Raw genomic sequence first — 13,942 nt, 5'->3', positions numbered from 1 at the left:
TTATTATGATGTGTTTGTTATGCGAATAGTTTCTACTTATTGGATATGAATTTGCATTAAACAATATAAAAAATCCATTTTTAAAAAGTTAATTACACAATTTTGAAAAAAAATGTTGCTATATAATATGTCCCTTTAGGACACATATTAATATTAACATTTTTATAAATAAAATCGTATATCAAGTCTTAACAATTTTTTTAACTATCATATGCTAATATATTATGGCTTTATTTTAACTTTGAGTACAATATTGTGACTTTAGTTTTGCTAATACTAATAAATTTGTTTAGTTGTTACAGCTTGAAACCAATGACAAGAGAAAAAAGAATCTTCCCTATTTTTTGAACATATTGGATTAGCTTGAAACCAATGACAAGATGGAAACCTATGAGTTTGAGTTTCATAGTGCAAGTGTTTTGTTTGTCATTTTTTTTAGCTTCTTTTGATGAACATGAAATATATGAGTGGTTTGTAAAAAATTGAATCGAGACTATTTTTATGAACAAGAAGACTTCTATGTATACATGAGCAAGATTTGATTAAACAAGAAAATACATAGAGTAAGTGCTTCGGTAAATTAACTAATCTCCAATTTAAATCAACAATCATCATCTCCATCGCAACTATTGCCTTCACTGAGAGATGACAATTTTGATCGCTGATAAAACTTTTAAAATCACTATTACAAGTTATTACTGATAGAAAATTATTATTCACGGGTAGATGACAATTTTGATCGCTAATAAAACTTTTAAAATCACTATTACAAGTTATTGTTTATAAAAAAATTATTATTCACGGGGAGATGACAATTTTGATCGCTAACAAAAGTTTGAGAATAACTATAACAAGTTATTACTGATAAAAAATTTATAATCGACCGGAGACATGATATTTTTTATTGCTAATAAAAATTTGTGCCAAATAGATATGGTGTTCCAATCATGTTATGTCATTCTAACCGGTCTCACATATTCATCTATTCACTAATGGCCATTTGCAAAATGTAGATTCATCTACTTCTTCTAAGCCATATTCACTCAACTCTCTTTCTTAACTTATATAAATTTTAAAATAAGAGTTTAATTTGTATGCATTATCAGTGTAAAGTTTTTATACATGTCACGGGTCTTGGAGACTCCATTGTAAAACTCGGTGTGATGTTTCACTTGATTCACGTTATTATGACGGTCTTTTTATGTTGTAGGTTTTCCTCTGTATCAAATTCAAACTATCATTCTTACGATGAAATGTGTTTGTTTGTTTTTAATTTTATGTTGTTTATGTTAGTATCCAACTTGACTTCTATTATCTTTTGAATACTTATCCTAATTTTGTTGTGTTCATATGATTTGCATCTATATTTACAATGATAGATTATACCTAACTCACTTGATTAACAATATCCATGATTGAAATATATATGGTATTACTTATAAAAATTTATAATTCACGGGGACATGACAATTTTTTTGCTGATAAAAGTTTTAAAATCACTATTATGAATTATTACTGAGTAAAATTTATAATTGACTGAGCGATCCGACAATATGGTGGTTCACTTTTGTATTGTACTTATAATTTGGTTTTTAAGTTTGTTTACTCTTTTGGATGTAACAATGCAATTTACTTCTTGATTTTATTATCAATGATTATATGAATGATTTTTAATTTCACCATGTAAACATACTACTCATAAGAAAATTTGACCAACTTAATTTATACATGTCACGGGTCTTGAAAGCTCCACTGTAAAATTTGGCTTGACTTTTGTGAACCTTTATATTATCCCTTGAATATTACTACTTAGTCCACTTAATTATGTTTAATTTACCATGATCAACAATATCCATGATTGACAACAACCATGATTGACATATAAATGACGTTCCACAAAACCCCGTGCAACATCAATATTATTAGCACATCATGTACAATGAAAAAACCACCGGTTCGTCGGTTTTCCTCGATTTTGACCGGTTCATGCCGGTTTACACCAGTTTGTTAACATGTCCGATCCAATTACCAGACCAGACCGGTTGACCTTTGGTTCTCGGTTCGACCGACCGGTCCGGTTTTTAAAACACTGCTTCAAGAGTCATATACCTTTTTTTTTTGTCTTAGATGAAATGGTAATCCACTGAAATTAAATTCACACAATTGTGAGATCCCAGATTCGAACCCGAGTCACGACGTCCGACCTAATAATTCATAGTCATATCATCTTTAACACATGGAAATGAGGAATATAAATTGAGTATTATTTATCTAAGGCAAATGCTAACATGTGCCATAAGGGTACATTTTAAAGTGCAATTAATGAACTAGTATCTCACTTAATGTGTTTAAAAAATAGTAATAACCAAGTTTATTAATTAAATGATATGGTCCACAATATTTATTAAATAATTAAATAAATTTCAAAGGCAAATTGTGATACTTGCCAACTATCATCATATGATTACACGCGCAGATATATTATTTTGGTTCAAAAGCAGTTTTTTTTTGTCAATTTTTTTTTAAAGTTGAAAACAAAAAATTAAATTATAAGTATTATAAAATTCCAAAATATATTAGCAATTCAAAATCCAAAATAGCACTAACAATCATTCCAAAAAAAAAAAAAGATTATTAAGGATGCATATAATGCCAGACACGTGTAATCATGATGATGATGATGGTCGATAAGTATCACAATTTGCCCTTGTAATTGATTTAAATAATTAATAAATATTGTGGATCATATCTTTTAATTAAAAAACTTGATTATTACTATTTTTGAAACACATTAAGTAGGATACTAGCTCATTAATTGAACCTTAAAATGTGCCCTTAGGGCACATGTTAGCGGAACCCTTTATCTAATATTCAAAATTAATAATTAAATGTTATGCGATATTAATTGTGTTTTACGGTGTTATACATGTAATAATTGGTTGTATAAGGGAATTTTTGTGATTGATATGCATGACTCCAAAAGTCATATTTAATACACGAGAATAAGAAAATTTTGTATAATTATTAATATTTTGATTTTTTTAATTTAAACTTCATAATTAGTTGCTGGTATCATGCATGGAATTGATTAATGGTTTAACGGTGATTTTTATCAGTGTTCAAGTGTCATATTAACACATGAAAATGAGGAAAAACAAATTATTTATTATTTATCTAATAGTATTAAAAAAGAAACTAAATGGTCCCGTGAACTTAGCTCAATTATCAGGACATTGCATTATATATGGTAGGTTTTGGGGTTCAAAGTTCGAACCTTAGTCAACACACTTATCCGGTAGAATTTTTAACCACGTAGGCTACTTGAAAAAAAAAACGTTATGGTATATTATTTGTACTTTTATTAATTCTTTAATTAAAATTTGTAAAAATAAATTTCTAAATTAAAATAAAATTCGCAATTTTAGATTATTTTAAATTCAAAAATTAAATTTCCATTAAAAAATATTTAATTTTGATCTCTAACTTGAGCAATACTTGAATTATTATTATTATATTTCTTAATATACTTGAATTATCATTTTTATTTTTTTGGGTGAACGAATTATTATTATCTTTTTGATTATTAGTAAATAGTATTATTTTTTTATAATAAGTAAATAGCATTAATAGTATTAATTTTGATTCAAAAAATGACTGATATTTTTGATTTAGAGTTTTATGGATATGCACCGACGGTATAAAATAATTTTAAACAATCATACAATAAATAACTATCATTTTATCATGTCATAACAAGAAAGTGAGGTGAAGTGATGACAGAAAACATAGATGATATGGCCAAAGTATTTTTTCTATCGGTTAAAACTTAAAATTCATTATTTACCTAAAAAGAAAATGAGAATTAATGGTTTATGTATCTTCATTTGAATTCAATTCAATAATCATAATCATAATCTAATCGTTGGTGTTGTCGCGTCTTTGATTCGTTCGTCCTCAGAGGGTCAACAGGGACGGCCATCACCCAGACCCTCTCAATCATCATCCATCCCCCCCTTTCCACGAAAAACCCTAAAAAATTCAATCCCTTTCTTCTCCATTTCCCCTTAATAATAATAATCCTTATTCATAATCATTTTCAATTTCATTTTCATTTTCATTTCTTCGCCGCATACAAAAAAAATGTCATCTGAGATCGAGGTTGTCGAGGAGGTTCAATCTCGCCGCGATCAACAATCCACACCGTCATCTTCCGACGGTGTTGAAGTTTCCGAAGATAGCCTCCGGAACGACGTTTATACTGCGGCTGCTTATGGGGATTTGGAGAAGCTACATAGATTGGTGGAGCTTGAGGGCTTTCTCGTTACCGAACCTGATGGTTTGGGTTACTACGCTCTTCAGTGGGCTGCTCTCAATAATCGCACTGCCGCTGCTCAGTACATCATTGAGGTTCTTTGATCGGTTTGTTGAGTTGAATTAATTATTTGCAAGTTTGCTTTGTTTCCATTTTCAGCTTCAATACTACTTGCTTAATTATTGTTTCTTTAGCCCATATGATTAAAAGATAGAAAAGATTAAGTTTTTAATAATTGCTTGTTGCTTGTACTTTGAATTTGTGTGGGTAGCTAGCTTGGTTCAGCTTGTTGGTATTGTTTGTCTTATGTAAAGGGAATTGAATTGAATATGTTAGTTTTTTTGTTTTGTTTTGAAGAAGCTAAATTAGCCCACCCAAATTGGCACTAGAGAGAATCGAACCTGAGACCTTAAGGAGGAGCACACTCCCAGGTCCCCAATATCACCAGACCAACCCAAGTTATTTATGTTGCTTGATCATTGTTTGTTTACCCCAAATGATTAAAAGATAGAAAAGATAAAGTTTTTAATAATTGCTTGTTGCTTGTAGTTCGAATTTGTGTGGGTAGCTTGGTTCAGCTTGTTGGTATTGTTTGTGTTATGTAAATGGAATTGAATTGAATATGTTAGTTATTTTTTGTTTTGAAGAAGCTAAATTAGCCCATCCAAATTGGCACTAGAGAGAATCCAACCTTAAGGAGGAGCACACTCCCAGGTCCCAAGCCTATACCACCAGACCAACCCAAGTTATTTATGTTGCTATTGAATGTTATTGTGTGCATTTGTGTTTGGTTTTCGAGATTTTGAATGATAAGTATGGGATTATATGTTGATATCTTTATGTAATGGGGATAGTTGGTTGGTGGTTTTGTTTTGGTATTAAGTTGTTTTGTATTGGTGTTGATTGGCAGCATGGTGGAGATGTAAATGCAACAGATCATACTGGCCAGACAGCCTTGCATTGGAGTGCGGTACGGGGTGCTATTCAAGTTGCAGAGCTTTTACTACAAGAGGGTGCTCGAGTGAATTCTGCCGACATGAATGGGTATCAGGTGAGATTGATGTGGTTCTTTTTTCCTTTATATTTGAGAGATCAATGGGGGTAAATTATGTTAGTCTTAGATCGCCTTCCTGCCTCAAGCAGGGGAAGTGCTGCTAAATGTTAATTTAATTAGTTTTAATAAACTCGGATGCAGACAACACACGTTGCTGCTCAATATGGTCAGACAGCTTATCTTTACCATGTCGTCTCAAAATGGAATGCTGACCCTGATGTTCCTGATAATGATGGAAGAAGCCCCTTGCATTGGTAATTCATAAAATCACAATTCAACCTTTTTTCCTATTTACATGGATGTTTTCCTTTCTCTATTCGTCACACTCCACATTCAAGCACCCATTTTGTGAGATTATATACGAATCATTCTTTGCTCATTATGTGTCTTCTGGCAATGTTTCACCAGTTTCTGGTGTCATATTATTTTCCTCAAGCAAACTGCAAGTGTAGTTGGCTTGGTCATTGAAAAATAATGAAGCTACAAATGCATTTGGTAGAGTTTTAGTGAAAACATTATCTATGAATTTGGTCTCAATTTGATCCAGCTGAAAATAAATATTTGGAAACTCTTATAAAATCAAACAAGACTTAAATTTTGTCAGTTAATTCTTTAAGTATGTAGGCATTTTATCTGAACACAGTGTAATTTCTGGTCACATTTGTACATGTAATATAACCCATTAAGAAGGATAATGTTCAAATTGGTATGCATGGAATACATGATTTAAATTTCATTTGTAGCAATGCTAATTATTACAGCACAACTATAAGACCTACAATGTTGTTTGAGGCTCAATGTTTGGGCAAAATGATCAATCAGAAAGAAAACTCATTGTTGTAGAGATGGGCATGTTAAGATGGATGAGTAACCACAGGAGACATGATGGGATTAGGAATACAATTTTTTGAGAGAAAATTGGGTGATGGCAACATTTTTGGAAAAGACATGTAGAAGCTCCGGTAAGGAAAGGTTAGGCACATAGACGATAGTCCAATAATTAGATGTAGAAGGAGACTAAGAAAACTATGGGCCAACTGTTAGGAGAGATTTAGAGGTAATCAATCTATTTTTGGTCTTGATCACAGGGAATTTTGGCACTGTGTCATACCAACCAGCCAACACGACCTAGTGGTAGTGGGATAAGGCTTGGTTATTGTTTTTTTATTTATTTATTCATTCATCTAGTTTTTCTTGTGTCTTTTTTGTTTCTCAGAAGCCTAGATAATATCATAATGTTGCACTAATCATTTCCTTTTTAATTGCTTGTAAATGCTTGTATTTTCTTTGAGTGTAACAGAGTAGTTACATGGTTCTCTTAGTTACCTGGTTTTATCTATATATGAAATTTATAGATAATATAATACCATCAAAACAACAATAATTCAACATTTCATCCCTATAATAAAGCATCAATATTTTTAACTAGATAAATATTTATTATAGAATTTTAAATTATAAAACCAAATGAAATGGTGAAATAAATAAATGAAATTGCAAAAACAACAATCATACACGAGACATGCTAGTTTTTCTTCACAACAATGCTAAAAGCACAAATTTAGATTTTAAAACCAAATTAAACAAGATATAGAATATTGTCGACCAACATTTTGCATTTTAAGGTCAAACCAATGTAGAATTGTAATTTCGTAAACTACGAGTCAAATCAAGAGAGTTTACCTATTTTTTCAGTTAACTTGAACTCGTAAGAGCTTGCTAAAAAAAGAGTTTACATTGAGTTAACTCGTTTTTGTGATCTAAAATTGTAAACGGGCAAGAACTTACGAGTTAACTCTAGAGTTTGACAGCCTTGCATACAATGTTAGTTAATGACTTTCTTTTGTGCTATTTAATCTTGTTTCACATGCCCACACTTCCTTGGAACTGAAATTTTGAATGCTTATGCTTAAGTGAAATACATGCGAGTCTGCTTTTACAGTGCTTGAATTGATATTTCCCTTCTGGCTTCAATTTAGGGCTGCTTACAAAGGTTTTGCTGATTCTATACGTCTTCTTTTATTTCTTGATGCACATCGGGGTCGTCAGGATAAAGAGGGTATGTTCTAATGCTCTACCCTGAACTCCTTTTATTGCGAAATTATTTACGCAGTGATATAAATTATGAATTATTCTTTGACTTTAAATGCTTTATTCATCTATTTTCCTTATTTTATTCAGGTTGCACTCCTCTTCATTGGGCTGCTATTCGGGGTAACTTGGAGGCCTGTACCGTGTTAGTACAGGCTGGCAAAAGGGAAGACCTGACCATGACCGATAATACTGGCCTTACACCTGCACAGCTTGCTTCTGATAAGAATCACAGACAAGTTGCTTTTTTCCTTGTAGGTGTTTTATAACCAACATATTTATATTTGCTTTGTAATGCCATGGAATTTGCCACCATCCTTTTGATTTACCCCCATTCCCCACACAGTTTTGAGAATGAGACTGTCTGGGTTTCCTGAAAAGATTTGTGTTAATTGAATTTGTAGAATAAGTGCTTGCTTCAATGGATTTTGTGTGCTGCCTTTGTGAAGAAATGCATTTGCAGTGTTAATGTTCAAATTGTACTCGACATTCTTTCCCATTGGCATTAGTAAATATGGACATGCTTCTGCAATAATACACATTGACTTCTGGATCACTACCACAGCATTAACCTCCCTCACCTCAAGAAGATATTGTTTAAATAGCGAGGCATGCACGCTGATTGTGCGTTGATGGTTTTATACTAGTTAATCATATTCTACCAAAAATAAAATATAAACCCCACTGCTCTTTGTTGTTTTATGCGAGTATGGTCGTCTAAGGGTTTTCCTCTTTCTCTGACTATTAGACTGCATCGTCCATCTTATCTTTCAAATGCTTGTATTTTCTTTGAGTGTAACAGAGTAGTTATCTGGTTAAAGGTGTCAAATCTGCATCACTATTGTGGATTTGCTTTTTACTTTCTACATTTACGTTTGCTGCTTGACAAATATCACCATTTTACTTTGTTGATTGATCATAGATCTTCCAAATATTTTCACTATATTTGGTTCATATATTGGCCAGTTATATTTAATAAGCTTTTCTCGCTAAATCTGTTATGTAGGGAAATGCCCGAAGGCTGCTTGATAAACGTTTTGACAATAACAGCCGCCTTGGAAAGATATCTAAATTAGGACTTGCTCCTGTACTTTGGTGCATAATTTTTGTGCTATTGGTCACCTATATTCATTCGGTCATCTTGGGTATCTACCTCGGCTTCCACATCTGAAATCAATTATGTGTTTGTGTTTTTCTAATGGCTGTCTTACTGTTATTTAATTTTTTTTCTTCAGCAACAAATATGCCAAAGCTGACAGCTGCAAGTGGCCTTTTTGCATGGTTTGGAGTGTTACTTGCTACTGTTGGATTGGTGATGTTTTATAGGTGTAGCAGGTGAGTGTGATGGACTTAAAACCATCCAGCTTCTCTTATCTTCCAGGCCATTAATATAGTATAAGGACCAGTGCTTACTTTCTAAAAACGTAACATGTTTCATCTTTTTAAGAGACCGTTTGTAGATTTTCTAGAGCTCTTATGTAAAAACTCAACAGAGTTTTTCTGTGTATTTTCCAATTATGATACAGTAGTAATGTATGATATAACATGATTTTAAAAATGAATTTTTGGCAGTTTGAGCATGCAATTATTATTATGCAGCCATATAAATTTAACAACACAATTCTTAGTTAACTGTTTTGGTGATACTAATTCTCCTTTCCAGGAGTTGTATAGAGGAAATTGTTTTCATTGTATTTTGTTGGCTGGCTGCATAGATGCATACAAGTGGTTTGGGAAAATTTGCTTCATGTGTGTGTAGGGGAATGTCAGTTCCTCATTTCTGTGCTGTGCTAAAGTTAACAACCTTCACATTTTTTTATCATCCATATTCATGTGATGTTTAATGTAATAATCACCTTTTGGTTGCTTCCGTAATCATTGCTAGATGATATGTCCATTTACATTCATGTCTAATATAATGTAGTAATTATCCTTAGGGTAGTTAGATAGTATGATTATTTATGAGTATCATGAATATGACTGAAATCTGTCCATCTAAAATCCAACGATGCTTGCTTTTTGGGTATATTTCCCAAGTAGCTTCTATTTATCCTTTTGGTGAAAATTTCTTAAAATCAATCTTGTAATTATTTGATGTGTATTGGAACCTTTTCAACAATTTATTTCCTATCGTTTGTGTTCAAGTTCTCAAGATAACAATATTGGTGGAACTCCAAGGCAGCTGTGGTTTTTAGTGTATGATGGTCAATACATACTAAATAATAATATATGCTGTGAACTTTACCCACAAATAGACATGTATAGCAGCCGTTGATTTTTCAGTTGCAGATTATTTGAATATCTATTTACAATTTGTTTCTTAAAACCTGCCTTTTTCTAAAACGATTTTATTTGTTTTATTATTTAACTGTGTTTTCTTAATATTTCCCGCTTTGTTTTTGACAGCAAGGATCCAGGTTATATCGGAGTGAGTGATGACACTCAGAATATGAAAGATGATGTGAGTTTTATTTTGCTATTACCTAATTTCTACTTTGACTCCAGCACTAGTGCACTACCCCCACCTGCAATATTTCACTTTAATTTCCTTTTGCAGTTTTTACCTATGAGCGTGTCAATCTCTTTATGTGTTCTAAATATAGATTAGGTTTATGTGCCAATGACTTAAAAAGTTGAAATGGTTTATGGCAGGAGCCTCTTTTGAAGATTGAGATAAATAATCCTGCTTTGCTAGCTGGAAATTGGTCCCAGCTTTGTGCAACATGCAAGGTAATCTATATCTATCCTCTTTTGGTTTTCTTTCAATTTTCTGCACGAAGCCTTATCACTAGCAATCAATATCTTGCACACTCTTAGCTATGCATGCCCGTCCATGCTTTACTTATGATTTTGTACTAAACTTTATGTTGCTTTTTTTTAGATTGTCAGGCCTCTTCGTGCAAAACATTGTTCTACATGTGATCGTTGTGTGGAACAATTTGACCATCATTGTCCCTGGGTGTCCAATTGCATTGGCAAGGTACTTTTGGATGAACTTTTTGTTTACCTGCTTTTTAGTTTTAGTTAAATATTTTAAGGTTTCAATTTTGTCCTTGACTTTGATGAAAAAAAGAGGTTGGTGGGCAAGGGAAAATACTGTATTATTTTTTTGACAGGAGGCAAGGGAAATTATTAGTCTCATATTGTTTTTTCCTTTGCAAATATGCTTTATACACCAAATAAAATTCAAGTATGGATACGTAGCATTCCACATATCAATATATAATTTCATTAGTGCACCTTTTAATGTGCAAGTCTTGTTTACTGATACATTTGGCATGGGGATCTATGCCTCTCTACGTTCAATAATTTCATTAGTGCATTAGTTGACCGTTGAATTATTTGAATTCATTTTTACAACAAACCATTTGTCCAGTAAATCATTTTTGTAAGTTGGGCTATACTATTAATCTTTATCTCACCTTCTTTCTTACTAGAGTGATGAAAGTGGTTCTGCTAATCCCCCAATGCCATTTTTATCTTCTTTTCATTATCCTTAATTTTGAAAAGGTGGTTTTATTTTTCTGACTGATTGAATTGACCGGGTTTTATTTTCCTGACAAATATCCTGATTTGTTACATTTTATGATTGCAGAAGAACAAATGGGATTTCTTTGCTTTTCTTATTCTCGAAGTTTCAGCAATGTTGGTTACTGGTGGAGTTTGTCTTGCAAGTATGTGTATTTTGAGACATAAGAGTTGCTTTGATAATTTTTGTGCAATTTAAAAAGCTTATAAAACCAAAATTCTGAATGCAGGAGTACTAACTGATCCACTGGCTCCTTCTTCGTTTGGGACATGGGTTAATTATGTTGGCAAAAATCACATTGGTGCAATATCATTTCTAATTGCTGATTTTTTCCTCTTCTTCGGAGTGTTTGCTTTGACAGTTGTTCAGGCTAGTCAGGTATGTCTTACTAGCCTATCAGTGCTAAAGAAATTTCGTTTCTTCTGATATAACTCATGTGTCTCTTTCACTTTTTGTTTTTCTTTCTTTTCCCAGATATCGCGCAATATTACAACAAACGAAATGGCAAATATAATGCGGTATAGCTACCTCAGAGGTCCAGGTGGTAGATTCAGAAACCCATATGATCATGGTATCAAGAAAAACTGTTCTGATTTCTTGATCAACGGGTACAATGAAGATGTGGAGTATATCGAAGAATCAGGTAACTCAGAGGAGGGTGTAGGAATGACACACATGGCAAGGAACTCAAACGGAACAAATGGAGACTCGCATTCTCATTCCGATTATCCCAAGGGCAACGGAAATGGTCATGTTGTTATTAACGTGAATTCAAACAGTACCAACTCAAAAACACATCATGGTCAAAATAGTAATGGTCATGTTCATTCTTCGCATTGTAGTCATAGTAACCAAGGCAAAACAAGAAATGAAAGCATTCCTGTGGGCTTAGGTCTTGGCCTCGGACGAAACACTAGATCTGTTCCAGTTTCATCCTCATCATGATAATTTCATGTCTGGTTGTATCTAATTGTAATGTATCATTATCATAGGCAAGCATCTTGTTAGATTATGTAATTCAATTTATTGTGGCTCTTTTGTACCATGCCCATGTTCAATCTTGTGCCTTTGATGTATATTCTTTTCTCTACCCTTTGTTTTTTACCTTCCTTCTTTTATAGTAATTACTAATTTTAGTTGCTATATATTTTTGTTTTATGTACAATTTGAGTTGCTATTAAAGCTTATAAGCCGTATAGTCGTCATAGGATTCAAATATAGTTAGAGTTAAATATGTTTTTCGTCACTATAAAATAATAATATTAGGGCATAATAGATGCATGATAAATTATAGATTTGTATATTTCTATTTCTACTTAGCATTTTCCTTAATTTAAAGTGTCCAAATTAAATTACTGTAATATAAATTCAACGTTTTTAGAGGTTCTTTATATTTTTAGTTGAAAATACATTTAAATGATTTTTTTAGTTTTTCAAAGTTTACAATCATAAAATTTTTGTGGTAAAGTAGCAATAAAATACGTGTCCTTTGCTAGTCCAACAAGTATTGTTTACGTTAGTCAAAAAAGTATGGTTTACGTTAGCTAAACTTGCTGACTCACTGCAATAGTCATATTTTTTTCTTCAATACCCCATCCGTCCCATTTTATCAGACTTACTTTGAATAAATGCACTATTTATATGTCTTGTTTTGATCATATTAATATACGTGCAAAAGTCAACGATGTCTTATATTTTGGGACGGAGAGAATAAAATACTAAGAGTTGTAGTTGATTATAGCATAATGAAGTGTGGCTGTATGTGGTTGTAGTTTACTTCATAATATGTTTAATTTTTCACTCATGATATATACTAGTATGTAGGGAAGGGATAGAACTTAGAAGTAGGATGAACTAAATAAGTATTAAAAAAACTTGTCATGTCATTAAAATTTAAGGTAACGTCTTAAAAATTATATTAAAAAAAATAATGGTAACGTCTTAAAAAGTTTATTTCATGTCATAAGTATGTCATACAATCTTTCTTTTTAAATAGGTTAACGAATGTTGTACCAAAAAAGAAAAAAGGTTAAAGAATGATAAATATGGTTTCCCTGAACATTAATTTTTTTTTACGGAGGACACAATAACTTGGTAAAAATATTGCATGTAATACGCATGTCATGAAGTGTGTTTCAAGGACACCTAAAAATTCAAATACTACAAAATAGTAATTGTATTAGAAATAAGTGTATTGAAATTCTTAAAAATTTAAAAATTATTCTTTTCAACACAAGACCGATAAAAAGTTAAGTTCAAGGAGATTTATTATTCAAGTTATTTTAAAAGTAAAGGAGCTACTGCTAGCATGCACCAAATTAAGCACGAAGGAAAAACATAATGATGTTTGAAAGTTTCAACAATAATAATTAGTTGAAGCAGCACTTCTTTGAAGATAGATTATAGGAGTCCTAAGTCCAAGCTGAAAGTTAGAAATAGCGGTTTGACATATCCCTCACTGGATTTAGATATGATAATTAAAGTCCCAAATTTGGTTTCGTCATCGTGGTGGGAGGAAAAGAAGCACACTGTATGTATATGTTTACAGTTCCTCGAACCAAATTAAATTATGGTAAAAGTAAAAAACAACTATATAATTTTTTTTTATATTAAGAATAAAGGTATAAAACTCAACAAAATTACGTATTTTATTGTCACTAAATAAGTAGTAAAATCAACCATGTAAAAGAATGTAGGATCATGCTAAAGTGTGTCTCCGTTGACACTGTTTAAAAATTTAAATATTAAACTTTTTAAATAAATATTTTTTGGAAAATGCTAAATAGTGTCTCGGAGTACTCATTAATGATGCAAAAATAGTAATTTGATATCGGAGTTTGTGCAGTCAACTCCTCAAAAGTTTAAAAAGTGTTACTCCGTATTTTTTTTTTCAAAACATATCTTTTAATTAGAATTTTTAGAGTTTCTTAAAAGGAGTTTAGGTTTCATCTATTTA

At 31.8% G+C, this 13,942-nt stretch overlaps 1 protein-coding gene across 2 annotated transcripts; it reads left to right on the top strand.

Moving 5' to 3' along the window:
* The first annotated feature begins 3,754 nt into the window (after positions 1-3,754).
* Positions 3,755-12,037, top strand: LOC123881886 (protein S-acyltransferase 24). 2 transcript variants are annotated; one of them, XM_045930639.1, is made up of 13 exons: positions 3,755-4,407; positions 5,223-5,363; positions 5,508-5,620; positions 7,346-7,425; positions 7,548-7,711; positions 8,464-8,602; positions 8,693-8,792; positions 9,864-9,918; positions 10,110-10,187; positions 10,339-10,437; positions 11,053-11,131; positions 11,216-11,364; positions 11,461-12,037. In XM_045930639.1, the coding sequence occupies exons 1-13, from the start codon at positions 4,141-4,143 to the stop codon at positions 11,929-11,931; spliced, it is 1,935 nt and encodes a 644-aa protein (XP_045786595.1). In that variant the 5' UTR covers positions 3,755-4,140; the 3' UTR covers positions 11,932-12,037. The 2 variants fall into 2 exon arrangements, with proteins under 2 accessions (XP_045786595.1, XP_045786596.1); XM_045930640.1 differs by having other exon boundaries at positions 4,285-4,419.
* Positions 12,038-13,942: the final 1,905 nt, after the last annotated feature.

The sequence above is a fragment of the Trifolium pratense genome, linkage group LG4, assembly GCF_020283565.1.
Source record: "Trifolium pratense cultivar HEN17-A07 linkage group LG4, ARS_RC_1.1, whole genome shotgun sequence".
Classification (NCBI taxonomy): domain Eukaryota; kingdom Viridiplantae; phylum Streptophyta; class Magnoliopsida; order Fabales; family Fabaceae; genus Trifolium; species Trifolium pratense.
The sequence above is the reverse complement of the archived record's forward strand: the minus strand, read 5'-3'. Positions and strand labels throughout refer to the sequence as shown.

Excerpts from the sequence above, each read along its gene's own strand:
- LOC123881886 (XM_045930639.1), top strand. The coding sequence starts at position 4,141 with ATGTCATCTGAGATCGAGGTTGTCGAGGAGGTTCAATCTCGCCGCGAT. Across the intron at positions 10,438-11,052 it reads TGTCCAATTGCATTGGCAAG|AAGAACAAATGGGATTTCTT; the intron begins GTACTTTTGGAT and ends TTATGATTGCAG. Across the intron at positions 11,132-11,215 it reads TGGTGGAGTTTGTCTTGCAA|GAGTACTAACTGATCCACTG; the intron begins GTATGTGTATTT and ends TTCTGAATGCAG.